The sequence below is a fragment of the Hyperoodon ampullatus genome (genome assembly GCF_949752795.1).
Source record: "Hyperoodon ampullatus genome assembly, chromosome: 2".
In the NCBI taxonomy this organism is placed as follows: domain Eukaryota; kingdom Metazoa; phylum Chordata; class Mammalia; order Artiodactyla; family Ziphiidae; genus Hyperoodon; species Hyperoodon ampullatus.
The window spans coordinates 37,042,100-37,064,853 of record NC_136915.1 but is presented as its reverse complement, the minus strand read 5'-3'; the positions used below and the strand labels follow the sequence as shown (position 1 = coordinate 37,064,853).

The following is a 22,754-nucleotide window of genomic DNA, read 5'->3' as shown; positions in this document are numbered from 1 at the left end:
CCGCACAGCTTACAGGATATTAGTCAGCAGTGAAAGCGCAGAGTCCTAACCGCTGGACCGCCAGAGAATTCCCCAACCCTGCAACTTCTAACCCTTCTCTACTCTCTCTCCTCCTTTATGTTTTATTTTAACTTTTTGGGTGCGCTGCGCAGCATGTGGGATCTTAGTTCCCCGACCAGGGATCAAACCAGCGCCCCCTGCATTGGAAGTGTGGAGTCTTAACCACTGGACCACCAGGGAAGTCCTCTCCTCCTTTATGAACGCCTCTGACACCCCTCACATATCCTGCCGACATTCGGTCCTTGCGCCACTGTCTTCACATCCCCAGGCTCTCACTGGCCCTGGAGAATGGACTGATCAGTCGGGTGGAGGTGAAGCAACGGTGGGGCCAGGGCATGGAATGGTTCACTTGCCTTCTGAAGACACCCCGATGTGACAACAGGGACCCTACACCCAAGCGACAGCATTTCAGTGACTTCCCTAGGGTGCTGAGAGGTAACAAGAGTAAGTAGGGGTGAAAACATTAATATTAATAACAGTGGCTAACACGTATGGGCGCTTACCATGGCCAGGCCTCTTCTATACATTATCCCAGCGACTCTTTCCCAGACCTAACATTACCCCTTGTATTGATAAGGAAAGGGAGGTACAGAGCCAGGCTCTGAACCCAGGCCATTTGATTTCATCGCCAGCACTCAGCACCCCACATGGAGGTGGTGCAGCAGATGCCGTGAGCCTCAGAGCCAGACGGTTCTACAGGATGAGGAAGGGGGGTGGGGGCAATGGCCTGACAACTGAGATGTGGCAGGTGGCAGAAAGGGAACAGCCTCCACGAGGGCACCTCAGGGAAGGTGGTGTCCTTCCACCTCATTCCTGCATGGAGGCCACCTCCAGGCCTTGCTGATTTAAAATCCTAACCGTTTCTTACCTCTGTCTTCCCATCATCACTGAACAGTTCCAGTGCAGGATCCTTCATCTCTTGCCTAGACTGCTGAGACAGTGTCCCAACTGGTTTCTGTTCTTGCCTGGAATCCTCTAGGTCACGCTGCAGCCACACTGACCCCACTACATGCTAATCTACAGCCTAAAACTGGTCCATGGCTCCCTCCTGCCTTCAGAGAAAAGTCCACGCTCCTTACCGTGGCAGAGAAAGCCCTTCATGATCCGGCTACTGCCTATGTCTGCGGCCTCTCACCTTCTGCCTAAAACTTTTACATAAAGTTTATGTAAAAGGAATATGTAAGTGATCAAATATAGGAGTAAACAGAAGCCAGGGGGCAGGTAAAAGCAGTGAGAGCAGTTTGGAGTGGGTGCTGGCAGGGGACGAAGCAGCAAGAAGATATGTGAAGAGAGGCAGAGACAGAGAGACCATCAGGGTCCTGGTGAAAATGAGGCAGGGCTGGAGCCACTGCTGAGGGGCTAAGACAGGTCAGGGGCTCTCCTGGACCCAAGATGAGCTTTCCACTCCTGAACCCCATTCCAGGCAACAGGAGGCCCAGTTGTAAGGCTATTTCTGGCTTCTCATGAGATTCCCAAGTCTCTCGTATTTCCTTGAAATAACTCGCAATTACTTGAGCCCGCCTGAATGAACCCAAAAAGCCTAAGACAATATGGATGGGAACGGGAGCCAAGGATGGGGATGTGAATCTCCTGGGAAACACGTGGAGTGAGAAGAGAAGACTGTCTAGGATGGAGACCTAGCTAATGCTGACTCTTAAGGGGTGCACCAAAGTCCAGGACATGGAGGAAGAGAATGAGAGAGCCTGGCGAGGGAAACAGGAGGAGCACTGAAATGACCGACTCAGAGTCTAAGCAGGAGAGCGTCTCAGGAAGGGCCGGTCAATACAGAAAGTGTTTCAGAGCGATCAGAAAAGACGGGACTGACTGATGCGTGTCCCTTGGACTCGGCAGCCTTGAGTCACTGGTGGACTTGGTGGGAGGCATGTCAGGTGAAGGGGGAAGCCAGGCTGCGAGGGGCGAAGGGTGAGTGGGAGGGAGGAGGGCGAAGGGGCAGAGCACCCCTGGGGCTGCCATTTTCTCCAGTTTTTTCTCACAGCAGAGGAGGTGGAGGTGGAGGAGGGGAGGGAGGGAGGGAGGGAGGGAGCTTTGGGGAGCGTAAGGCCTGAACAGTGCAGTGGGGTTGGAGACGGGCATGTGAGAGGCTGATGAGCAGGGACGAGCGCTGGCTGAACCGTGAGTCTGCTCGGACTCCGGGAGATTGACACTAACAACCCTCGCCACCCAGATGCAGGAGTAGAGAAGCTGCTCAAAGCACAAGCCCCAGATGCCCAGGGTCCAGGCTGGGAGCAGCGGGAGATGAGTGGTAGACGCGAAGGGTGCTGTAAGAGGCGTTTGGATTTTCCACATGGGCTCTTGCTGTGAAGGGAGAGGTGCCAGGAGAGGCTGGCTGACTGGGAGAACTTAAGGTACCTGAACGTATGAATCACCCGGGAAGCAACTCTGGGTGCTAGAAAGCTTTAGTGCTTGGCCACGGGGGAGGGTGGAGGAGGTATGGGGGCATTCTGGCACGGAGAGGTAACGTCTGTGGGTTGTTTGAGGGGGTGAGGGGGTCCTCTGAGGGAAGAGGAGAATCGAAGCAGAGAGGAGGGCTGTGAGCTTGCTCCAAGATGGGCATGTGGTGGCTGGGGAGCAGCAAGGAGGAGGCAGGGGCTGGACCAGGACAAGGAGAGGGCCAGGGAGGGGAAGTTCAGGGAGCAGGATGCTTGGTGGTCAGAGGCCTGCGGGCAGGGATGGATGCCTGGTGACCCAACTTAGCTGAGGGTGGGGCAGGGCCTTCCAGGGAGCTCTGAGCAGCCAGACCCGAAGCTGGCTTGTCCCTCGACCATTCATTTGTACACACGCAGTCAGAGTCTGTCCTTCGTGCTGGCACTGACCCCTCCCTCGTCCTACCCAGGGACTGTCCCCCGCCCAGCCCTGCACCTCTTTGATGGCTGCCATGCGCACGGTCTCATAGTAGTGCAGGGGTGCATTGGGTGTGCTCATGTCGTAGCCGAAGCCTGCAACTGCCACCTCATCACAGCCGTGTAGTGCCATGGTCACTGCCACACTGCCGAGGGTCGGGATGTTCTGGATGGAGGGGAAGGGGGTGCAGAGTGAGGCTGAGACCCTCAGCGAAGCTCTCCAGAGCTGAGCTCTGCTCCTGAGAACTGAATCCTCTGTCCCCACCCTGCCGCCCTGTCCTTCCTTCCCAAGGCACCTCTGGCCCAGGTCCCCTTCTCCCTCTCCCAGGATCCAGACATCTCACCCCGCGGCCCATGAGGCCATTGTTGAAAGGCAGTCCGATGAGGGTGAAGGCAGCTTCCTGGATGAAATATGGGTTGAGGATGCGAATCTCAGGGGGTTCCTTGGGCACCCGAGTGGCCACAGATTTCCAGAAGCCATCTGACGCGCTCTGTAGACACAGCACAAGTGGGCATGAGCGGGCACACAGCTTGTGATGGGACTGGGTGAGTGGTGGGGACCCAAAGTGTGTACAGGCTAATGAGAAACAAGGTGGGGGGGGGGCATAAGGTATGTACAGGGAGCCTGGGGCATGGGGAACAAACACGGCTGGAGGATGGACGACCTGGTGGGTGCTGGGGACACAGGATGTGGGCAGAGACAAGGTACATGGTAGGGCACAGCGAGCACACAGTGGGGCCAGTGTGGATGGAGGATACCAAGTGAGCTGCAGGGCGGGGCACAGGGCGGGGGGGCACTGGGCTGTGCTGCTCTGGCCTTGGGCGGGGGTGGGTGGGTCTTGGGCCACGAGGAAGACCCAAAGGCCCAGCAGTACCCCTCCCCTTCGCCGCTACTGAGGGGCCCAGGAGGAGCCTGCCCTCTCTCTCCTATCTGCTCTGCCGGGCTCGCCTCCTTTCCCTTCTGCTGAATTTCCTCGCTCTCAGTCAACTGTTCTAAAGTGAACCTGAAAAATAAAGACAGAATGTGAGCTAGTATGGCAGAGCAGAAACAACACTCCAATCCCAGTTCTGCCACCGATGGAGTTGGGTGACTTTGGGCAGGTGACAAGCTCTCTAAGCTTCAGTTCTTTAATTGCAGAATGGGATGATTCTTCCCTGAGGGATCTCAGTCCGGATTGGAAAGGCATCAGCTCTGAAACAAAACTGACACCCCAGGGTCCACTCCAGGGCCACAAATTCCTCTCCTTCTACCTCTCTCCCTTCCTCTAGTTCCCAGCCCTGCCTTTCTGTTCAGTACACGAGCCCTCCCTGGTCTAGTCCCTTGAGTATATCGCTTCAGCCACTCTCTCGTGAGCACCCTCAACTCCCTGCCCCTTGTCATTCTATTGTCCTAGCCCAGGGGAACCATGAACTTAGATCAACCCGAACATCCACCTTTCCCACCCTTACAACTGGGCTCCTGAGTACTGCTGGAGAAAGTCACAAACCAACGCTGTAGGCTGGAGAGATGTCCCAGGGATGTCCCATAGCCTATGTAAGCAACCCCTCTGTTGTTGGACATCTCAGTTGTTTCTGGTTCCCCCAGATTTGCTCCTCCTTCTGTGTTCCCTAACCTCTGCTGTCCACTCCATCTTCCAAACCAGAAGCCTGGGAATCGACTTTGCATCCCTCTTCATCTCTCCAGCCCGTTCTGTCCTACTGGTCATCTGGGTCATTTCGATTCTATTTTCTATAGAATCCCACAGATCCATCCTTTCCTCCCAAGCCCACTGCTACCACCTAGAGTCCAGGTCTCATCATCTTTCAAATGGACTATTATAACGAGGCCATGTACAGTGTCTGTCTTGTTGGCCACTAACCGCCCCCAGAGCCCAGTAGAGTGACTGGAAAAGTACAAAATAATTGTTGAGTTCCATTCACCCAAAATGAGTGCCCAGAATGGGCCACCTCTGCCTCCCAAACCACTTTCTGCTCTCTGTCAGAATGATCTTTCTATATACAAACCGGATCACATCACCACTGCCCACAGGAGATCAGAGTTTTTTTAGCCAGTAACCCTGCCTGCTGCTCCAGTTTTCATTTCAGCCCATCTTAAGTCCGCATCTGCTGATTCGTGCCTCCATTCTTTTGCTGATGCTGCTCCTTCTGTCTCTAATGGTCTCCCCGCCTCCACCCACCTGATCCACCCTACTTGTTTCTTAAGACTCAGCATCTTCTCCTTGCTCATGTCTTTCCTGAATACCTTCATCCCAAGGTAGAAATGACCTCTAACCTTTGGGAGGCGATAAAATATGGAGTTAAGATCTGCTATAGGGGCTTCCCTGGTGGCACAGTGGTTGAGAATCCTCCTGCCAATGCAGGGGACACGGGTTCGAGCCCTGGTCCGAGAAGATCCCACATGCTGCGGAGCAACTAAGCCCGTGCACCACAACTACTGAGCCTGCGCTCTGGAGTCCATGAGCCACAACTACTGAGCCTGTGTGCCGCAACTACTGAAGCCCGCACGTCTAGAGCCCGTGCTCCGCAACAGGAGAAGCCACCGCAGTGAGAAGCCCACGCACTGCAACACCGAGTAGCCCCTGCTCACCGCAACTAGAGAAAGCCCGCGTACAACAATGAAGACCCAACGCAGCCAAAAATAAATAAATAAAATAAATTTATATAAAAAAAGATCTGCTATGCTTTGAAAGTTTGTGGCCCATCCCCCAACAATTCATTTATGTTGAACACCTAATGCCCAAGGTGATGGTATTAGGAGGTGGGCCTTTGAGAAGTGATTAGGTCCTGAGGGTGAAGCCCTCAAGAATGGGATCAGCGCCCTTACAAAAGAGGTCCAAGAGATCCCTCGCTCCTTCCACCAAGTGAGGACATAATGATTTATGAACCAGGAAGCCCTCACCAAACACCAAGTCCGCCAGTCCTGGACTTCCAGCCTCCAGAACTGTGAGAAACAAATGTCTGTTGTTTATAAGCCACACAGTCTGTAGTATTTTGTTATAGCAACATGAGCTGACTAAGACAGAAGATCCTTGGGCCCAGATCCAAACTCAGCTCTGGTCACTCAACTGTGTGGAGGCCTTGGGCAAGAAAACTATCATTTCCCTATGGATAAACCAGGGATACTAAGGGTATTTATCTTGTGTTGTGAGAACTCGATGAGATAATTCAGGCTGAGTGCCCAGCTCACAGTCACTGGTCAGCTACTATCACCACCGCCATTAGCCCCAGGCCAGGGGCTCACATCTGATTCACTTCTGTGGCCCAGCAGCGCAGCACCGGGCGCTGGTGTGTAACATGAACTCCATCCCGGCTCCTCCACTGCCCTCAGCATCTCTTCAGGCTTGTCTTCTGTGGCCTTCAATGGACTGTCTGCTCCAGCCACCCCCTCCTCACGTCTCCCCGTCTCTGGCAACACCTCTCTCGGGCAAATTCTATCCGTCCTCCAAGCGTCAGCTCAAGGATGGGCCCTTAGGGCCAACTTTGCTGGGTCTCAGCCCCAGTGAGATGAGACAGCAGACCCCAGACTGGCTTCCTCCTGTGCCTCCCTCTGTGTCCAGAAGTGTGTGTGTGTAAGGGGGTAAAGGTCGGGACAGTGAGACCCAGCAGGAAAGGGAACGGTGGAGAAATGGCCAAGATCTTATGCAGAACTGGGGAGAAGCCCCTCCTAGGAGGATCAGACATGTACTGAAAGGAATGGCAGGTACCAGCCTGTGCCAAGCAAAGCACAGCCCCCGTCCCTTCTCCAGAGCCCAGGAGGCCCCAATGTCCTCCCCGCACCCTACAACCCTGGGTCCCTGCCCACGCCTGCCCACATACCCCTAAAGAGGAGGAAGGGCAGGGGCTGCTCGGGAAGGGAGAGACAGTAATGGCACAGCTGGGGGTGTGGAGGCTACAGGCTGGTTTTCATCGATATTACTTATGTCTCTTCAACTTTCACCCACTTCACAGGTACGGGACCCAAGATGAAGCAACGTGTTCAAGGTCACGTAAGAGTCTGTACCAAGATGCAAACCCAATGTCATGATGCCAGGATGGGTGTTCTTTCTGCCACACCATTTATTATCAGCACTGCTGTTCCCACCTCAGGAGGTCTGGGGGGCTAGTCAAGGATGGATGGGGCGTCCCTTCTACCCGCCAGAAGTGCTGAGGTGAGTTAGGGGTCACTCCGGTTGGTGCCCTGCATCCTGTTTCACAGAGGGGACTGAGGATCAGAGAGGCAAGGGCCCTTGCCCCAAGGCACACACAGCTGGGGAGAATCTGAGCTGGATTCAATTTCAGAGCCTGGGTCTTTCTGTGACACGAGATTCCCTCTCTGAGACAACATCTCTTGGCTTTTCCCATGTGCTTAAGGGTCCCATATGTAACCACCATGTGAAACGGTAGGAAATTAGCTTATGATCTCAAGCCCCTTTGAGAAGCTGACAAACGCTCCAGGGTGGAGGAGAGGCTTCTGCCTCTCTTCCCATCTTTACTCTTTCCCAGGAGGGGAAACAACTCATGTGACTTCTTGGATTTGAGGATACGTGTGTCATGTTTACTAGTAGGAAATGCAAAGTCACAGGCACACATACAGCTCCTTCTGGCTCCTTGTGCCCAGGCAGCGGCGGGTACGCCAAGGCAGAGCTTGCCTCCCTGAAGCAGGCCCGGCATTCCGGTCCCTGCTCTGCTCACCTGTTCTAAGAGCGCTGAAGCTCCTACTGCCTTTGGGCAGAGAGCAAGATTGGGATGGGTTGGGGGAGGGGGTGCGGTGGGGGTGGGAACGAGTCTTATGCTTGGGACTCAAGTCTCAGAGAGCCTGCATTAGGGCACTGGAAGCTGGCACTGCTATTTTATTTTTCCCACCTGTCACTGTCCTGGTGCAGGGCCTCCTCAAGAATCCCAGGGAAAGGAGGAGCAGGAAGACCAGGATCTGGCTGGGGCATCACTGTGTCAGACAAATACCAAGTAAACACAACTGCAGCCTGTCTCTCCAATAAAAGCCATGGCTCCCTGTCTCAGAAAAATCATACACAGGTACACACACACAACACGCCGCACACCACTGCCAAAGGGAGCAGGGTCCCTGGAGGCGAGGGCGTTTGGTGACCTGAGATTGAGAATCTCTGTGTGGGGCAAGAAGAGAGGAGAACCTCATAGACACCAACACTGAAGGGGTCGGTGGGAGCAGGGAAGCCTGCGGAGGAGACTGAGAACCAACAGTAAGAGCGATGAGGAGACGCAGGGAGGGTGCGATGCCATGGGAGACTGTGGGCCTTGGAGTCTGGGAAACCCACGTCCCCATCCAGATTCTGCATCTGTGCAACCAGGGCGTGTCACAGGATTTCTTCAGGCCTCAAGTTCCTCGTGCATAACGGGGACGTCAAGACCACTTCCCAGATAGCCGTGATGATTAAATGAAGTGCTGTGCATTTTACAGCATCTGGCACCATGTCTGGCACATGGCAAGGGCTCAATAAATCTTGTCTGTTATGATTCTGAGTGTCACAGAAGCCGGGAGTGAAGCAGAGGGTGTGGCCAGCAATGTTAGAGGCCACACACAGGCCAGTTCACAGACATACACACACTCAAACGGGGGCCAGCTTTGTCCTTGGGTCCCCTGCAGGAGGGCAGTGGGTGTTGGAGGCCTTCCTACTGCTGGGTGACACTGCCAAGCCTGCCACCAGAACACAGCCCTTTTCCAGAAGGCCTATCCAAACGGCTCAGGGCCTCTCACATCTCGTTTCCCTGACCCACAGGACACAGCACAGAGGCCTATAAAGCCAGCCAATGACGCTGGCCTGGAATGGTCAAACCTCTCCTCAAGGCCACCTGTGGGCCACACGCTTGGTTGAATCCCTCCTCCAGGAATGTCCCTGCCTCAGTCCAGCCTGGACCCAGCTCATCTGCATGGAGCCGCTGGTCTCCTGCTGACGCAACGTGTTCTACTCTTGTCAGAACAGCCAGGAGCAACGGGGGGGAAGCATCTGGGAAGAAGTACCTGCCCAGCCGGGCTCCCACAGTGCTTGCCCACGCCCTTGCAGGCTGCTTCTCCTGCAGCCTCTTCCTCCTTCTCTGTGGGGAGAGAAGCAGTCTGCATGCCAAGATGAGAGGTCTGGGAGTGGAGAGCCTGACCATGGCTGGCTTTCTGCAGCCAGGAGTAAGGGCAGGTGTGGTCACTCCTGCCTACACCCCCACCCCCTCACTACTACTGCCTGAGAACAGGTCACCAGCTCACTGGGGTCACTCCAGGAGCCACCAGACCTCCTTGCCTCCATCGTGCCTTCCTTCAATTCCGCACAAATCTGATCTTGACACTCTCAGGGCTAAAATCTTCAGAGGCTTTCCACCGCCCACTGAGACAGCTTGTCAGGATCATTAAGAGCGCCGGTCTGTTTTTTTTTTTTTTTTTTCTCCTTACTCAAAAGGAGTTTATAATCCAGGAGGAAAGACAGGGCTGTGTACAAATATCTCAATACATGGTATAATTATTATGATATGAGAAAGAGCAAAAAAGAGGTTTAAAACATCTGCTATACTTATTTAAAATATATACATAGAAGACATATCCCCAAAATGTTCACATGCATAAAACTTAAAATGGGAGGAAGAGCAAGGTGACATACTAAGGAAACTATAAGTAAAATGAAGTAGAGCTTGAAAAGAGAGCTATTTACAGATGTACAAAATATTTCAGAACTAATGATTAACCTGGATCAACCAATCAACAAATACATGAGTCTCTGTTATATATAAGCCATTTACTTTCTGTACAAATATATTCTATAATATTTCAGACAGCAAATACCCTCAAAACATTGATTACCATCATACAAAAAGAGACCTTTAAGAACATCTGGTCTGGGCGGGGGGTGGGGGCGATGAATTGGGAGGTTGGGATTGACATATATACACTATTGATACTATGTATAAAATAGACAACTAATGAGAACCTACTGTACAGCACAGGGAGCTCTACTCAATTCTCTCTGGTGAACTAAATGGGAAGGAAATCCAAAAAAGAGGGGATATAGCTGATTCACTTTGCTGTACAGTAGAAACTAACACAACATTGTAAAGCAACTATACTCCAGTAAAAATTAACTTAAAAAAATTTGCTTTCGGGGGCTTCCCTGGTGGCGCAGTGATTGGGAATCTGCCTGCCAATGCAGGAGACGTGGGTTCATGCCCCAGTCCAGGAAGGTCCCACATGCCACGGAGCGGCTGGGCCCATGAGCCATGGCCGCTGAGCCTGCGTGTCCGGAGCCTGTGCTCCGCAACGAGAGAGGCCACAACAGTGAGAGGCCCGCGTACCGCAAAAAAAAAAAAACTTGCTTTCGTGGTGTGGTGGTTAAGAATCTGCCTGCCAATGCAGGGGACAAGGGTTCGAGCCCTGGTCCCGGAAGACTCCCACATGCCATGGAGCAACTAAGCCCGTGCGCCACAACTACTGAGCCTGCGCTCTAGAGCCCGTGAGCCACAACTACTGAAGACCGCATGCCTAGAGCCCATGCTCTGTAACAAGAGAAGCCACCCCAATGAGAGGCCCGAGCACTGCAATGAAGAGTAGCCCCCCGCTCGCTGCAACTCAAAAAAGCCCATGCACGGCCTCCCTGGTGGCGCAGTGGTTGAGAGTCCGCCTGCTGATGCAGGGGATACGGGTTCGTGCCCCGGTCTGGGAGGATCCCATATGCCGCGGAGCGGCTGGGCCCGTGAGCCATGGCCGCTGAGCCTGCGCATCCAGAGCCTGTGCTCCGCAACGGGAGAGGCCACAACAGTGAGAGGCCCGCGTACCGCAAAAAAAAAAAAAAAAAAAAAAAAAAAAAGCCCATGCACAGCAACGAAGATCCAATGCATCCAAAAATAAATAAAATTAAATAAATTAATTTAAAAAAATTGCTTTCAGGGGGAGGGATAAATTGGGAGACTGGGATTAACATATACATACTACTGTATATAAAATAGGTAACTAATAAGGACCTACTGTATAGCACAGGGAACTCTGCTCAATACTCTGTAATCGCCTTTACGGGAAAAGAATCTAAAAGAATGGATATATGTATATGTATAACTGATTCACTTTGCTGTACAGCAGAAACTAACACAACATTGTAAATCAACTATACTCCAATAAAAAAACAAACCCCCACAAAAAAAACAAAACAAAAAAGAACATCTGGTCTAATCCCCTCTTACAGAAACCAAGGCCCTGAAAGGTTGTCTTCTTATCTAATCCATTTCCCCCAAGGGATCCAGCCACCACCATTCCTCCACAATGACTCCGACTTGAATGCTCACTCTCCCTTGATGGTTCCCTCTCCCAGGTCCCCAGGAACCTAGCAACACCAGGTCTGTGGCTCCTGTGCAGATCCATCCCACAACTGCCTCCTTCCCGCCTTCCTCAGCCCACCCCTGCTTGCGGATTGGGCTGCCCCAATAATTCTGTGGGTCTGCTTTTGAACCCTAACTACTAACTCTGTATCCCTCGGAAAGTTCTTTACCCTTTCAAAGTCTCATTATCATCATCTAAGAACATGGGAAATCAGACTAGCTCCTTCTCCATAGTGTTTCTGTGCCGTGACAGTTACAAGTCACACACATAATGTTTGGCACAAAGGCAGCTCGTTAGCTTCTGCTATTGTTAGTCCACAGGACAAAGTCCAAGCTCCTTGATGTGACTTTGGCTGACAAGACCCTTCACCGTCTGTCCCGTCTACCCAGCCTCACCTCCAGCCATTGCCACCATGTCTGTGAAGGATCAAACCCCTAAGATTTGTGGGGCTAGGACAAAATTACAAATGGATGTCCACATACCACATGTCTAAGTTTTAGATTCCAAATATGTGACAGTGACTAATCACGGTATCAAGCTGTTAAACATATTCTATCCTCCCTTGAAAAATGATCTGGAAGGCCAGGTTTGAATTGAGAATTCTGACTCCCAGAGACCCGTGCTGGCCCATGGTGTAGGGAGAGCTAGCCCCAGCCTGCCCTCCCCTTCCCTTCCCTCCCTGGTCCCATCTCACGCTGTGGGAAGTACTGTGCACACGTGTGCGGACTGCCCAGCTTACACATCCATGTTCGGCTTACAGCCTCTGCAAACATCTCTCCTTGGACTTTGGAGACTGCACAGGGAGGTGTGTTCTACCCTCAAGAGGACAGAAGTGGGCTTGGCACTGCTGGGGCAAGAAATTCTGAGGTCTCCAGTACCTGAGTATGGTCTAGCAGGGGAGGATGTGACTGGGGTGGGCATTTCCCTCTGAGCCCTGAAGAGGGGCTCAGCAAGGCAAGCACTGACCTTCCCAGAAGGTGCTCGCCACTGCAGCGAGCACAGTGTGCCAGGGGCTGTCAGTGCACTGTCCCACTGGCTCCCTGCAGCAGTGTATCTGGGAGCCACCCCGAGGAACTTCCACCATCCCCCTTGTACAGAAGAGGAAAATGAAACTCAGAGACGGGGCCTGAGGCAGAGGCATCCGTTCCTGGTACTGAATCCAGTGCTGTTTCAGCGGCCCCACCCACACCAAAGGAGCAAGAGTGGGAGCGGCTGTGCTGGCTGGTCCAGGTGCCCGCAGCCTCTGCAGGGTCACTGGGCTGCTCCTTTATACTCCGTAGGCTAGTTGCACCACACTTTTAATAACAAACCCCTTAGGTTATATTTGAGTTTGGCCACTATAAATAACACTATAATAAAAATCTTTGTAGGCAGATTTTTCCTTCCCTTGGGTGATGGCTCCTGGTGCCAAGCGTCATTTCCTTTCCAAAAAGCTTGTCCCCAGTTACACTCTGACTAGTAGCCTTTGACAGCACCTGTCACTGCACTCTGGCCAGAATCATGTATTATAATTTAAACACATTCTCTGAAGACATGATAGGTGATAAATGGCATCCTGTCGCCTTCACATGAATTTTCTGACTGCCAGGAAGGTTAAACGTATTTCTGTTGTTTACTAGTTATATTTCCTTCTGTGTGATCGGTTCAGTCTCCTGCTCATTAACTGCTGGGGTCCCAATGGTTTTCCTGTCACCTTTCATGATAATAACCATTTGTCATATTTCCTAAACATACTTTTCAAAGTTTTGTGGTATCCAGTCTTTTTTGGTTGTTGTTTAAAGTGTTCATATATTATCAAATCTGATTTTTCCTAGCACTTCTGTCCCTTGAAAGTTCTCTTCCCTCTAGGGCTGTGATTTCTATTCTACTTTCTTCAAAAGTACTACTTTCCTCGGCTGTATTTTTATATTTTACTTTTTAGTCCATTTGGAATTTATTTTGATGCATGCTATGAGGAGAGGGTCAAAAACCTTTTTGAAAGCTATATTTGGAAAAAGCAATGAACAAAAAGAGGAGTCGGCTTGGGGCCGGCTGTGTGATACCAACAGACAACTGAACGAGGCAGAGACCGGGGACTGTTCAGTTTTCACTCTTTTTTTATCAAGGAGAATGATCTCGGAACCTCAAAAAGAAGATCAAACATGGCTAAGAGGAGAGAGGTGCCCAGGAGAGGCAATAGGGGAGCAAAAGGACGCAAGGGTCCGAATCTAAAAGAATGATCTCTGGGGCAACAGAGGAGGGAGGCGGCCTACTTGCGAGGAGAGAGCCCCCACTGAGAGTCAGAAGATCTGGGTTGGAATCCTGACTCTGCCACAAGTTCCTGCCTTCCTCTGGGTCTCAGTTTCTGCATTCATTTATTCGTTTATGCATGCCAACTCTGTCTCAAACACTGCAGGCGGTGATGGGCTTACAGAGATAAACAGGACAGTCCCTGCCCTCCAGGGGCTTATAAGAGTTGATGGATAAGAGAACCCTTATGCATAACAGAGTGATGAGTGTCTTGGGAGCTCAGAAGAGGAGCATCTGATGCAGCCTTGGGAAGGGAAGCAGACAAAACATGGAGGTGTGAAATGGGCATAGACTTTGGTATGGGCAGAGTGGAGAGTAATTTTGGGTGCAAGAAGGAGCAGTCAGGACAAGGAAGGGGTTGGAGGGCCCAGAGCATGGAGCGCTATGCTATGGAATTGGAATTTTACCCTGCAGGCCAGTGGTTCTCACACTTGAGCCTGTATCCAAATCACTTGGAGGGCTCATTAAACAGACTGCTGGGCCCACCCCCAGAGTTTCTCATTCACAGCCTAAGGTGGAGTCCCAAAATGCATTTCTGACAAGTTTCCAGGTGATACTGATGCTACTGGAAAGGAGAAGGCACTCTGAGAACTGCTGCATGTGGACAGCAGGGACCCATTAAGCAGGAGAATGAACCAACCAGATAGACACTTTAGAATGATTCTTTTGGATACAGGTGTGGAGAATGGATTGGAGGGAGGCCTGATTGGATGCAGGGAGATAGGAAGCTGCTGAGATAGTCCAAGGAAGACATTTTTAAAAGGGAGAACCACAGATCTGGAGGCTGAATGACTGAATAGAGAAGGCAGAGGAGATGGAAGAATTGAGCATGCTTCCCAGGATTTTAGCCAGGAGTTTTTAAGAATCAAGGACTATCCCTAGAACTTACCATTGCATACGGTACACTGTAAATGCTCACTGAATACTTGCTGACAAGTCGTTCCTTTAAAGTGAGGCAAGGTTGAGTCCACTGGATTTAGAATCAGAAGGTCACTGCCATAGAGGGATAGGTTTGGAAGACAGACTGGAGAGCGTTGAGAAACAGAAGGGGGAAAACATGGAGATATGTATCGTGGACAGCTGATGACTCTTCCCAGAAACTTGAAAAAGAAGGGAAGGAGAAAGGGTGGATACCAGCTGAAGAGGGGGCTTTCTTTCTTTCTTTTTTTTTTTGGCTGCGTCGTGGCATGCGGGATCTTAGTTTCCCGACCAGGGATTGAACCCGTGCCCCCTGCAGTGGAAGCATGGAGTCTTAACCACCGGACTGCCAGGGAAGTCCCTGGGCTTTCATTTTTGAGGTGAGAGAAATGAAAAAAAAAAAAAAAAGCTGAACAAATTTATAGATGTGAGAGGAAGATCCAGTAAAGAGGTAAGAAAAGAGATCAGTGAAAAAAGACAGTTCCTGAGAAGGTGGGAGGAGATGGCATCCAGAGCTGGCTCTGAGTTCACCTCTACCACTTAACTAGTTGTGTGATCTTAGCAAGTAACTCATCTTCTCTGTGCCTCAGTTTCCTAAACCCCAAGATGGGGATCATAATAGTACCTACCTAACAGGGTCATGGTGAAAACTGAATAAAGGAATTCAAAGAAACCTGGCAAACTGAAGATCTTAATAAATCACGTCTATGATGAGGATGGTGGAAGGAGGAAGAGGAGGAAAAGGAGGAGGAATAGGAGGAGGAATAATAACAAGGATCATGAGGTAAGTAAGCAAGAGGCTCTGGATGACAGTGATGAAGAGGAGCACAGGGGATGATGATGTGAGCCCCAGTCCCTGAGCATCTTTCATGGTGGGGGAGGAGCGATGGGCAGGATGCAGGAGGGGGAATGTGCAGGGAGTCTTCCGGGCCCTCACAGGGGACAATGGATCTGTGAGAAAGAGCTGTGTCCACTGGCAATGGCTGCAAAGGAAATGGTATCCAGGAGAGCTTGTCTCAGAGGTTTGGAAAGGAGACGGTGGGGTACGCAGCATTGAGCTGGCTCAGCAGAGGCCTTGTCAAGCAGTAGGAGGCAACGGTGTCTGCCGGCCTCACCACGCTTTCCAGGTGCCCTGCACGGAGTCTCCCCAGAGGCAAGGTGGTGTCCACACTTAGCTCCCACTAGGCAGAGCCCATCCTAAGGCTCTGCATCCCTCTCAGGCCTGGACAGAGCACAGGTTTAGGGGCAGATGGACGTTCAGTCCCTGTCTCAGGCTTGGTCCAATAAGGCCTCACATGCGGGGACCTGGTGGCCATTTGCCTTGTGCTACATGGCTAGCCCACCCCTGAGGCCTTTCACCAGGAGGTCCATGTCTCTCCTTCCTCTAGGTCTGGCCTCTGACCCCCGCTTTTAGGTCACTTCCTAGGTCAGGCCCTACAGTCTAGACAAAGACTTCACTGCCTAGTGCAACTGGGCTTTTCTAATAGCACCACCACCAATAATAATAATAAAATAATAAATAGTATTCATAATTGCCACAGACAGAACTTACTAAGTGTCAAGCACTATGCTAGGTGCTTCTATACTTCATCTTGTTTAACTTTTAAACCAACCCTGAAAGATGGGTAGTACTGCTCCTGTTTTATGAAGTCTAAGGGGCCTAGGTGATTTGTCTAAGAACCCAGCTAACAAGTGACAGGGTCTAAATTTAAACCCGAGTCTGTATGACTCCAAGGCCTAAGCTGCTTTCTCCTCTTCAACCACGTTGTCTCTCAAATTCAAGGGCCCAGTCCCCCTGGGCATGAAGTGGGGCCCTGGCCGGCCTCTTAGATCCCTCCGCCTTCCCCAAGGAGTGAACAAAAGCTGGAAGGTCGGGCCTGGGTCAAGGCTGTCCAGGGGTCAACCCCTAGCCCTTGTCCTCTCCTCCCCGCCTGCTGGGTTGGAACCACACCCACCAACCCAGCCCAGGCCTCAGGCCTAGAGGCCACTCAGCAGTGAGGCCAGCTTTCCGGTTTCCCAAGTGAGGATGAAGAGGACTGGGAAGGCAGCTCCCCGGGGCTCTGAAGTGCTGGGTCACCAGCATCCTGGGGCACGGTGGGGGAGTCTGGCAGAGGCAGCGGACACAGCACCAGAAGTTCTGCCTCTCAATGTCCCATCCTCTCCAGGTCCCAGGACTCCGTCCTCAGGACCACAGACAGGGCGTCTCCAGCCTTCATCAAACACCAGGAGGAGGATGCTCAGGGCACAGCACCTACTACACTGCATTATAACTAGTTCGGGGACTGTCTCTCCCATTAGACTGAGTGACTTTCTGTTTCCAGGGGGCAGCACAGTGACAGCACACAGAACACCTGACGATGTCTGGCAAATGAGTAAGCGCGTGGAGGGGTGGAGCCAGATGTGCCTCTGAGAAGAATTTCACAAGAGCTGGAAGCCGCCCCTCCCTCCATGGCCCACATATACCTGCATCTCCATGTCCCCAGCTCCTCCCCTCCCCCTGACCTCAGCTTCCCCACTCAAGAGTCCGCTGGTGCTCCTCTGAGCTGCCCCGAGCACACAAGGCCTGCTGGGAACTCCTCCACCTGCTTGATGGCTTGGCCTCTTGGGATCTGAGAGATAAAGGGCCTTTAGAGGTAACTTGTTTAGAGTTAGCTGTGCTACTGCCCAGCGAATCAGGAAATCACACAGCCACAAATGGTGAAGAGGACAGCTCCCATGTGGATGAAGAAAGCATGGTTAGCTCTAGCACAGGCTGTTTTTGGGCTGTTTGGTCTTCCTTTCCTATATCTTTCCCCTTCTCATACCCTGTCAGGACTCCTGGGAATCAGGAAGTTACACAGGCAGTGAGCGGCAGGCAGCGGCCCTGACTGAGGCCTAATACCTGTCCCAGCCCTGCCCAGCTAGGCCTTGGCTCCCAAACACAGAGCTGCCTCCTGCCAGAATTCTGCAGGTGAGGCTCCAGACAGGTGCAGAGAGCTCTCCAGTAGTCCAGGGGCTGCATGGTTAGAAACGTAACTGCAGGAGCAGGGCAAGCCTGCAGCTGGGCACCAGACAGGAGGGCGCCTAGAGAAGCAGCCTCTTCCACATTTACCTGGGTCTCAGACACCAGAGAAGTGAAGTAGGGCATGAGAGAGGTCCTGCGAAGGCATTAGCCCTGGGCTTGGGGTGGAGGAGAGCACTAAAGAGGCTTCCAGGGTAACCAAAAGGGCCTGGGCGGGCCCACTCAGGCGAGGCCGTGGGCATCACTGGTTTTCCTCTGGCAGCTCACTCTAAAGGCCCCAATTATCTTTGATTTTGGAGCCAAGGAAGCCTCATGAACTTCAGAGGACTCCTTCCCAGCTCCTCTCTCCCCTTTCCACTCACATCTCCCAACCCTGGGAAGGAGTCCTCACCAAGGACCACGGGGCTGGTCCTAGATCCTGGGGCATGGCCGCAACAGGACACAGACATCGGCACAGTGAGCGTGTGCCTGAGCACGGCCCATACCTCTTCATCCCAACTGCTCCAGTTAGTTCCTTGAACAGGCCTGCCACCAAGGCCAGGCCAGGCAGTAAGCTCCTGAGTCTTTCAGGGAGAAGTGAGGCCCTGCTGTCTGCTCCCTGAGTGGCCTGAGTATACTGAGTCTTCCAACTCTAGTTGGCTTCCTTCCTTTTCTCCTTTCTTTCCTGACTCCCTTGGATGACTTGTAAGAGTCTTGAAGTAACTGCCCTCGGTGTTCTTGGAAGGATCTCGTGTGACAACACCCACCTGGCTGGCCCTGGTCCACCCTTTGGCCTGGCCTCCTGATATGGGTCGCCTGTCCTATCCCAGTGTGCCCAGCAAGAAGCAGGATCTGGTGCTTGAGCCAATACTGAGGGGTAAGAAAAGCAAAGGGGATCAGGGCCCTGCCCTCCAGGAGCTCCTTTGACAGGTGTCGATGAGCAGAGGAAAGGATATGCCAGGAGGGGGTGGGAAGATGGGCAGAAGGCAGGGTGAGGAAGCAGCCCACAGGCTCTCTGGGGTTCCCCAGGGCAGACCCAATTTCCTCCCATTTCTCCCTTAAAGGTGCCTACCTGTGATCCCAATTCTCTTGCCTTCAAGACAAAGAGAAGGGCTCTGAGGACACTAGTTGCTCAGGTCCTAGGGTTCTGAAAACGGAGGGGTGTTCCCTCAGCCCCCACACGCCGTCTACTGTGCGTGGGCAGCTGGCTTGCTCGCCGCTGGGGCTGGCTAAGGTCAAACCCTTTCCTCCCCTCTGGGGACCCTGGCTGCCACATTCAGCCTGGCTCTGAGATGGGCTCCCCTTTCCCCACTGTCCCACCTACCTGAATTTCTGGACCTGACTTCTGTCTTCGCTCTCGCTTGCTACCTACTTGACACTGCCTGCACTTGGCCTTGCTTGGGAAAAGGCTGTGGAGTTAAATCAAATTGCACTGAGACGTCCATAGGCAGGAGAAGCTGTTCCAGCCCCCCAGCTCTCCTCTAAACCTCCAAGAAGAACAACTAGCTTCTTACTGTAGGCGGAGCGCTGTCTGTCATCATTCTCCTCTGGTAAGAGGCTTGGGTGTTGGAAGATGAATGGCCTGAACTCTGCAGTGCCCCTCCCCTGGGGTGGCTGGTGACAGCTGGTTGAGGGGAGAGGGGGAATGAACCTGGACAAGTTGGCCCAGAGCTGAGAGACAGAGGACTCAGGAGGGGACTCACTGGGTGGTCCAGTAAGGAGCAATCTGACCCTACTTGGCCATATAAACTCTCTAAAGAAACGGGCCCAGACCCTTGTCTGCCTAGACCAATAAGTACAGAATCTGGCCATTTCCAGAGTGGAACCAGACTCAATGGCAGGTTGGGGACACAACCACAAGTCAGTGGTAAAAGCACAAAGTGGAGAGAGGCCAGGACTTACAAGTTTGGGAACTGGCACCCTCAAGTTGAGGGGTCTGCTATCCCTGTGGAATAGCCCCAGGGTCCAAATAAGGCCTTCTTCCCCTGGCTGGGAATGAGGGGGGACCCACACGATCACAGTCAGAGAGACCTCACAGAGGGTAAGAGGGACTTGGGGGGCAAGTAGAAAGTGAGGGCGGGGGTTGTGAAGATCAGCAGTAAAGCTGGGTCTAGCCGGGTGACAGCTTTCCATACCGGGGGGCTAAGGCCAGGGAAGGGCCCACAGGGACTGCTGAGGAGGCACCTGGGGTCTGGCTAGAGAAGGCTGAGGAAGGACCTGCAGCCTGGGTCTCTGGAGGCAGGTAGCAGATAGCAGGCACATCAGCTCCAGGAGTCTGGGCCAGTGGCCTTGGCAACTCCTGGCCTCTCTGCCCCTTGGTTGCATCTGGGTCCTTAATGCTTCTTTTGAAAGGTTCCTACTTGTTCTTTGCCTGGTTCAGGGAAAGGGGGCTGACTTGGAAGCTGGGCAGGGCCAGGGCAAGAGGGGAAGGAGCTGGGGCACAGGGAGCTCACCACTCTCTCCTTGTAGACGATGTACTTCAACCACTTGAAGTCCTGCCACTTGAAGCCAGCGAGGACAAAGAGAGAATCACGTTCATATTGCTCAGGCCGCTGCATGGCACCCTCAGGGTAGGTGATGCGCAGTGTAGTTTTGCTGCCCACGTCCTTCTCAAAGCCTTTCACTGGCGCTGAGTTCAGTCTACAGAGAGTGGGCCCAGTCAGAGACTGCCTTGGGCTCACTGCACGTGGTCTGTAGGCCTGTGTGTGGGGAGGCACCATGACCCCAGAATACCCCAGATGCAGAGGATAGGGAGCCCAGGCCACCTGGTGCCACCTGGCTTTCCATTCCAAAGCCCTCCAACCCAGGGTTCTTCTTGAGGCTTCTACTGACCTCCAGCCCAGTGGGCCAGATGGACAGACAGTTCTCAGTGGGCTCAGGGACCAGGACATGAAGGTGCCTGAGGCACTGCTTTGAGGAGCTCACCTGACCACAATGTCATAGTCATCAATTCGTGATCCCAAAGACTTGTTGGCAAGGACACCTCCATTGCCCACGATGATGCAGCGGCGGCAGCTGAGGCTGAGGGGACAGACGCAGAGACCTCTGGAGAGCTGTCCACCAGGTCTCCTCTCCCCCTGCCCCTTTGGCCCCTGACCCCATGCCCTTGGCCAGGCACGGGCTGGGACAGAGGAGGCAGACCAGTGAGCTTCTGGCAGCATTTCTGAGAGGCCGGAACCACACTGTGGAGAGCTGGGCCACTCAGGGCTCTCAGATACCCCTGGTCCCTGACACTTCTCCAGGAAAACATGGGTGTGGAAGGGGCCTGGGCACTAGCTCTGGGGTGGTGAGGAAGGAGCTCTGGTAAGATGGCATTCTGGGTTAAAGACTCCCCAAGGGTTAGTGGGTTTGGGCCGCCTTCAGAGGAGAGGGAAAAGTGGGCTGACCTTGAGGGCTATGCTAGAGAAGCAAGAACAGAGGAATGAGCCTGGAGGCTCCAGGACCCAAGGCTGGACTTATTTTTAACTGAGAAGCCCCCATGCACCCAGTAGCCACCTGAGAACCCTACTCACTTTGCTTCTCACACCTCTGACCCTGGGGCTTCCCCCACCTAGGGTCTGTTGGCTTCAGAGCTGTCACTGTCTCCTGGATTTAAGCCCCTTCAGCTGCCCCAGCACCCAGCCACTCAGTCCCAGTGCTGAGCTGATCCCAGCCCAGGATGTTCAGTTCTTACCCTCGGATCTCTGCTGCCTGAGGACTGAGATGTCTTGCCAACTGCTTATAACCCACGGGGGCGGCCAGTCCAGTGCGGTGGCCCCGCTTCCCTGCTCACCCACCCCAGTGTGTACGCGTGTGTGGCTGTGTGGGTATGCTGGAGAATCTGCCCAGGTCCAGGGAAGGCCAGCTGGGCCTCAGCCCCTCTGCACACGCTGGGCAGCCGAGGGGCAGGATACTGGGCAGCGAGTGGCTCACCTGTCCAAGGCAGGGGTCAGGCGGTACTCTTTGGTGACGGACAAGATGGCTTTGATCAGATTATCTGTGGACAGAGGAGGGATGCAACTGTTAGAGGGTCACTTAAGGGTTCCCATGAGATGTTTGCCGATGAGCCGATTTGAAGGCACATGGCCCTGGGGCTAGGGTGGATGTGAAGGTTGGGAGGGAGCTCCGGACACAAGGCTGGGCCACTGGCCTAACTTTCTCCCTGAGATAGGAGATGGAGGCAGGAGAAGAGGCGGCACACACATCCCGGCACCCGTGCACAGCTCCTTCCTCAGGCTTCCCTGGTCCTTCCTTGGCAGTCTCAGCTGGCTGTCGGAGGCTCTACCATCAGGCCCTGGGACATGCGCCCCCAGGCATGGGCCTTGCCTGGGAGCTGGGGCATCTCAGTGTCCCCCAGAATGGCAATGCCGGTCAGAGGCAGAGACCGCGTGCTCACTTCTGTGGCCCCGCCAAGCAGACACCAGGAAGCAAACAAGGAGCCAACCAGTGGTGAAGAGCCAGAGTGCTCCCAGCCAGCTCCCCGGGTCAGGCCACTCTGCCTCATTTTCTGATACCATCTTCCCCTCCCTTCCTCCTCCTAACACTGCTGACCTCTAATCCTGTTCTTGCCAGGCTGTCTCTACCTCCTTACCTCTTCAAGCCCTGTGGCCTGGCATCTGCCCACCTGCACTCCGCTCAGGCTGCCCCTCAGCAAGGGCCCCATGACCTCTGTGCTCTCAGATCCTGTGACCATATTCAGACCTCATTCTTCTTGACCTCTCTCTGGTTTTGGCAATGATGACTGCTCTCCTTTCAAACTCTGGTATAATGAGAGCATTATAATATAACAGATAATGATATCAGCCTTGGACTCAAATCCTGGCTCTGCTGCTTATGAGCTCTGTGGCCTTCGATAAATCGCTTACGTTCTTTGAGCTTTAGTTTCCTCACCTTCCAAATGAAGATGATAATTCCTGCTGTGCAGAATTGTTAGGAAGATAAAAAGGTAATGTACATAAAGACCTAAACATAAGTAAGTCGGTACAATCATAGTGAAAAGCATCTTCATATCAAGTAAAGATGTAGCTGTGCATAGACTAACATCTTGCAACTCTACTCCTAGGTGGAGAGCATCAGAAAACTCACACATTTGTTTAAGGAGACTTGTACAAGAATGTTCATTGCAGAACTGCTGGTAATAGCGAAATGTTGGAGGCAACCTAAAAGTCCACCAAAGGAGGGCTTACCTGGTGGTGCAGTGGTTGAGAGTCCGCCTGCCGATGCAGGGGACACGGGTTCGTGCCCCAGTCTGGGAAGATCCCACATGCCGCGGAGCGGCTGGGCCCGTGAGCCACGGCCGCTGAACCTGCGCATCCGGAGCCTGTGCTCCGCAGCGGGAGAGGCCACAACAGTGAGAGGC

At 53.0% G+C, this 22,754-nt stretch overlaps 1 protein-coding gene across 13 annotated transcripts in view; it reads right to left on the bottom strand.

Annotated features, from left to right (window-relative positions):
• Positions 1–22,754, bottom strand: part of ST3GAL3 (ST3 beta-galactoside alpha-2,3-sialyltransferase 3) — a gene marked incomplete at its 5' end in the record, with an annotated part of 200,612 nt that overhangs the window by 2,555 nt on the left and 175,303 nt on the right. For 4 of the 13 annotated variants that reach the window (XM_079697750.1, XM_079697755.1, XM_079697758.1 and 1 more), the window contains 5 exons: positions 2,941–3,087; positions 3,266–3,412; positions 19,870–20,056; positions 20,342–20,437; positions 21,329–21,392. The exons of 4 other annotated variants lie outside the window; for them this stretch is intronic. In XM_079697750.1, the coding sequence (XP_079553876.1) occupies positions 2,941–3,087; positions 3,266–3,412; positions 19,870–20,056; positions 20,342–20,437; positions 21,329–21,392 (641 nt within the window). The remainder of the gene's footprint in view (positions 1–2,940; positions 3,088–3,265; positions 3,413–19,869; positions 20,057–20,341; positions 20,438–21,328; positions 21,393–22,754) is intronic. 5 more of the 13 variants (XM_079697759.1, XM_079697760.1, XM_079697761.1 and 2 more) reach the window with 3 other exon arrangements.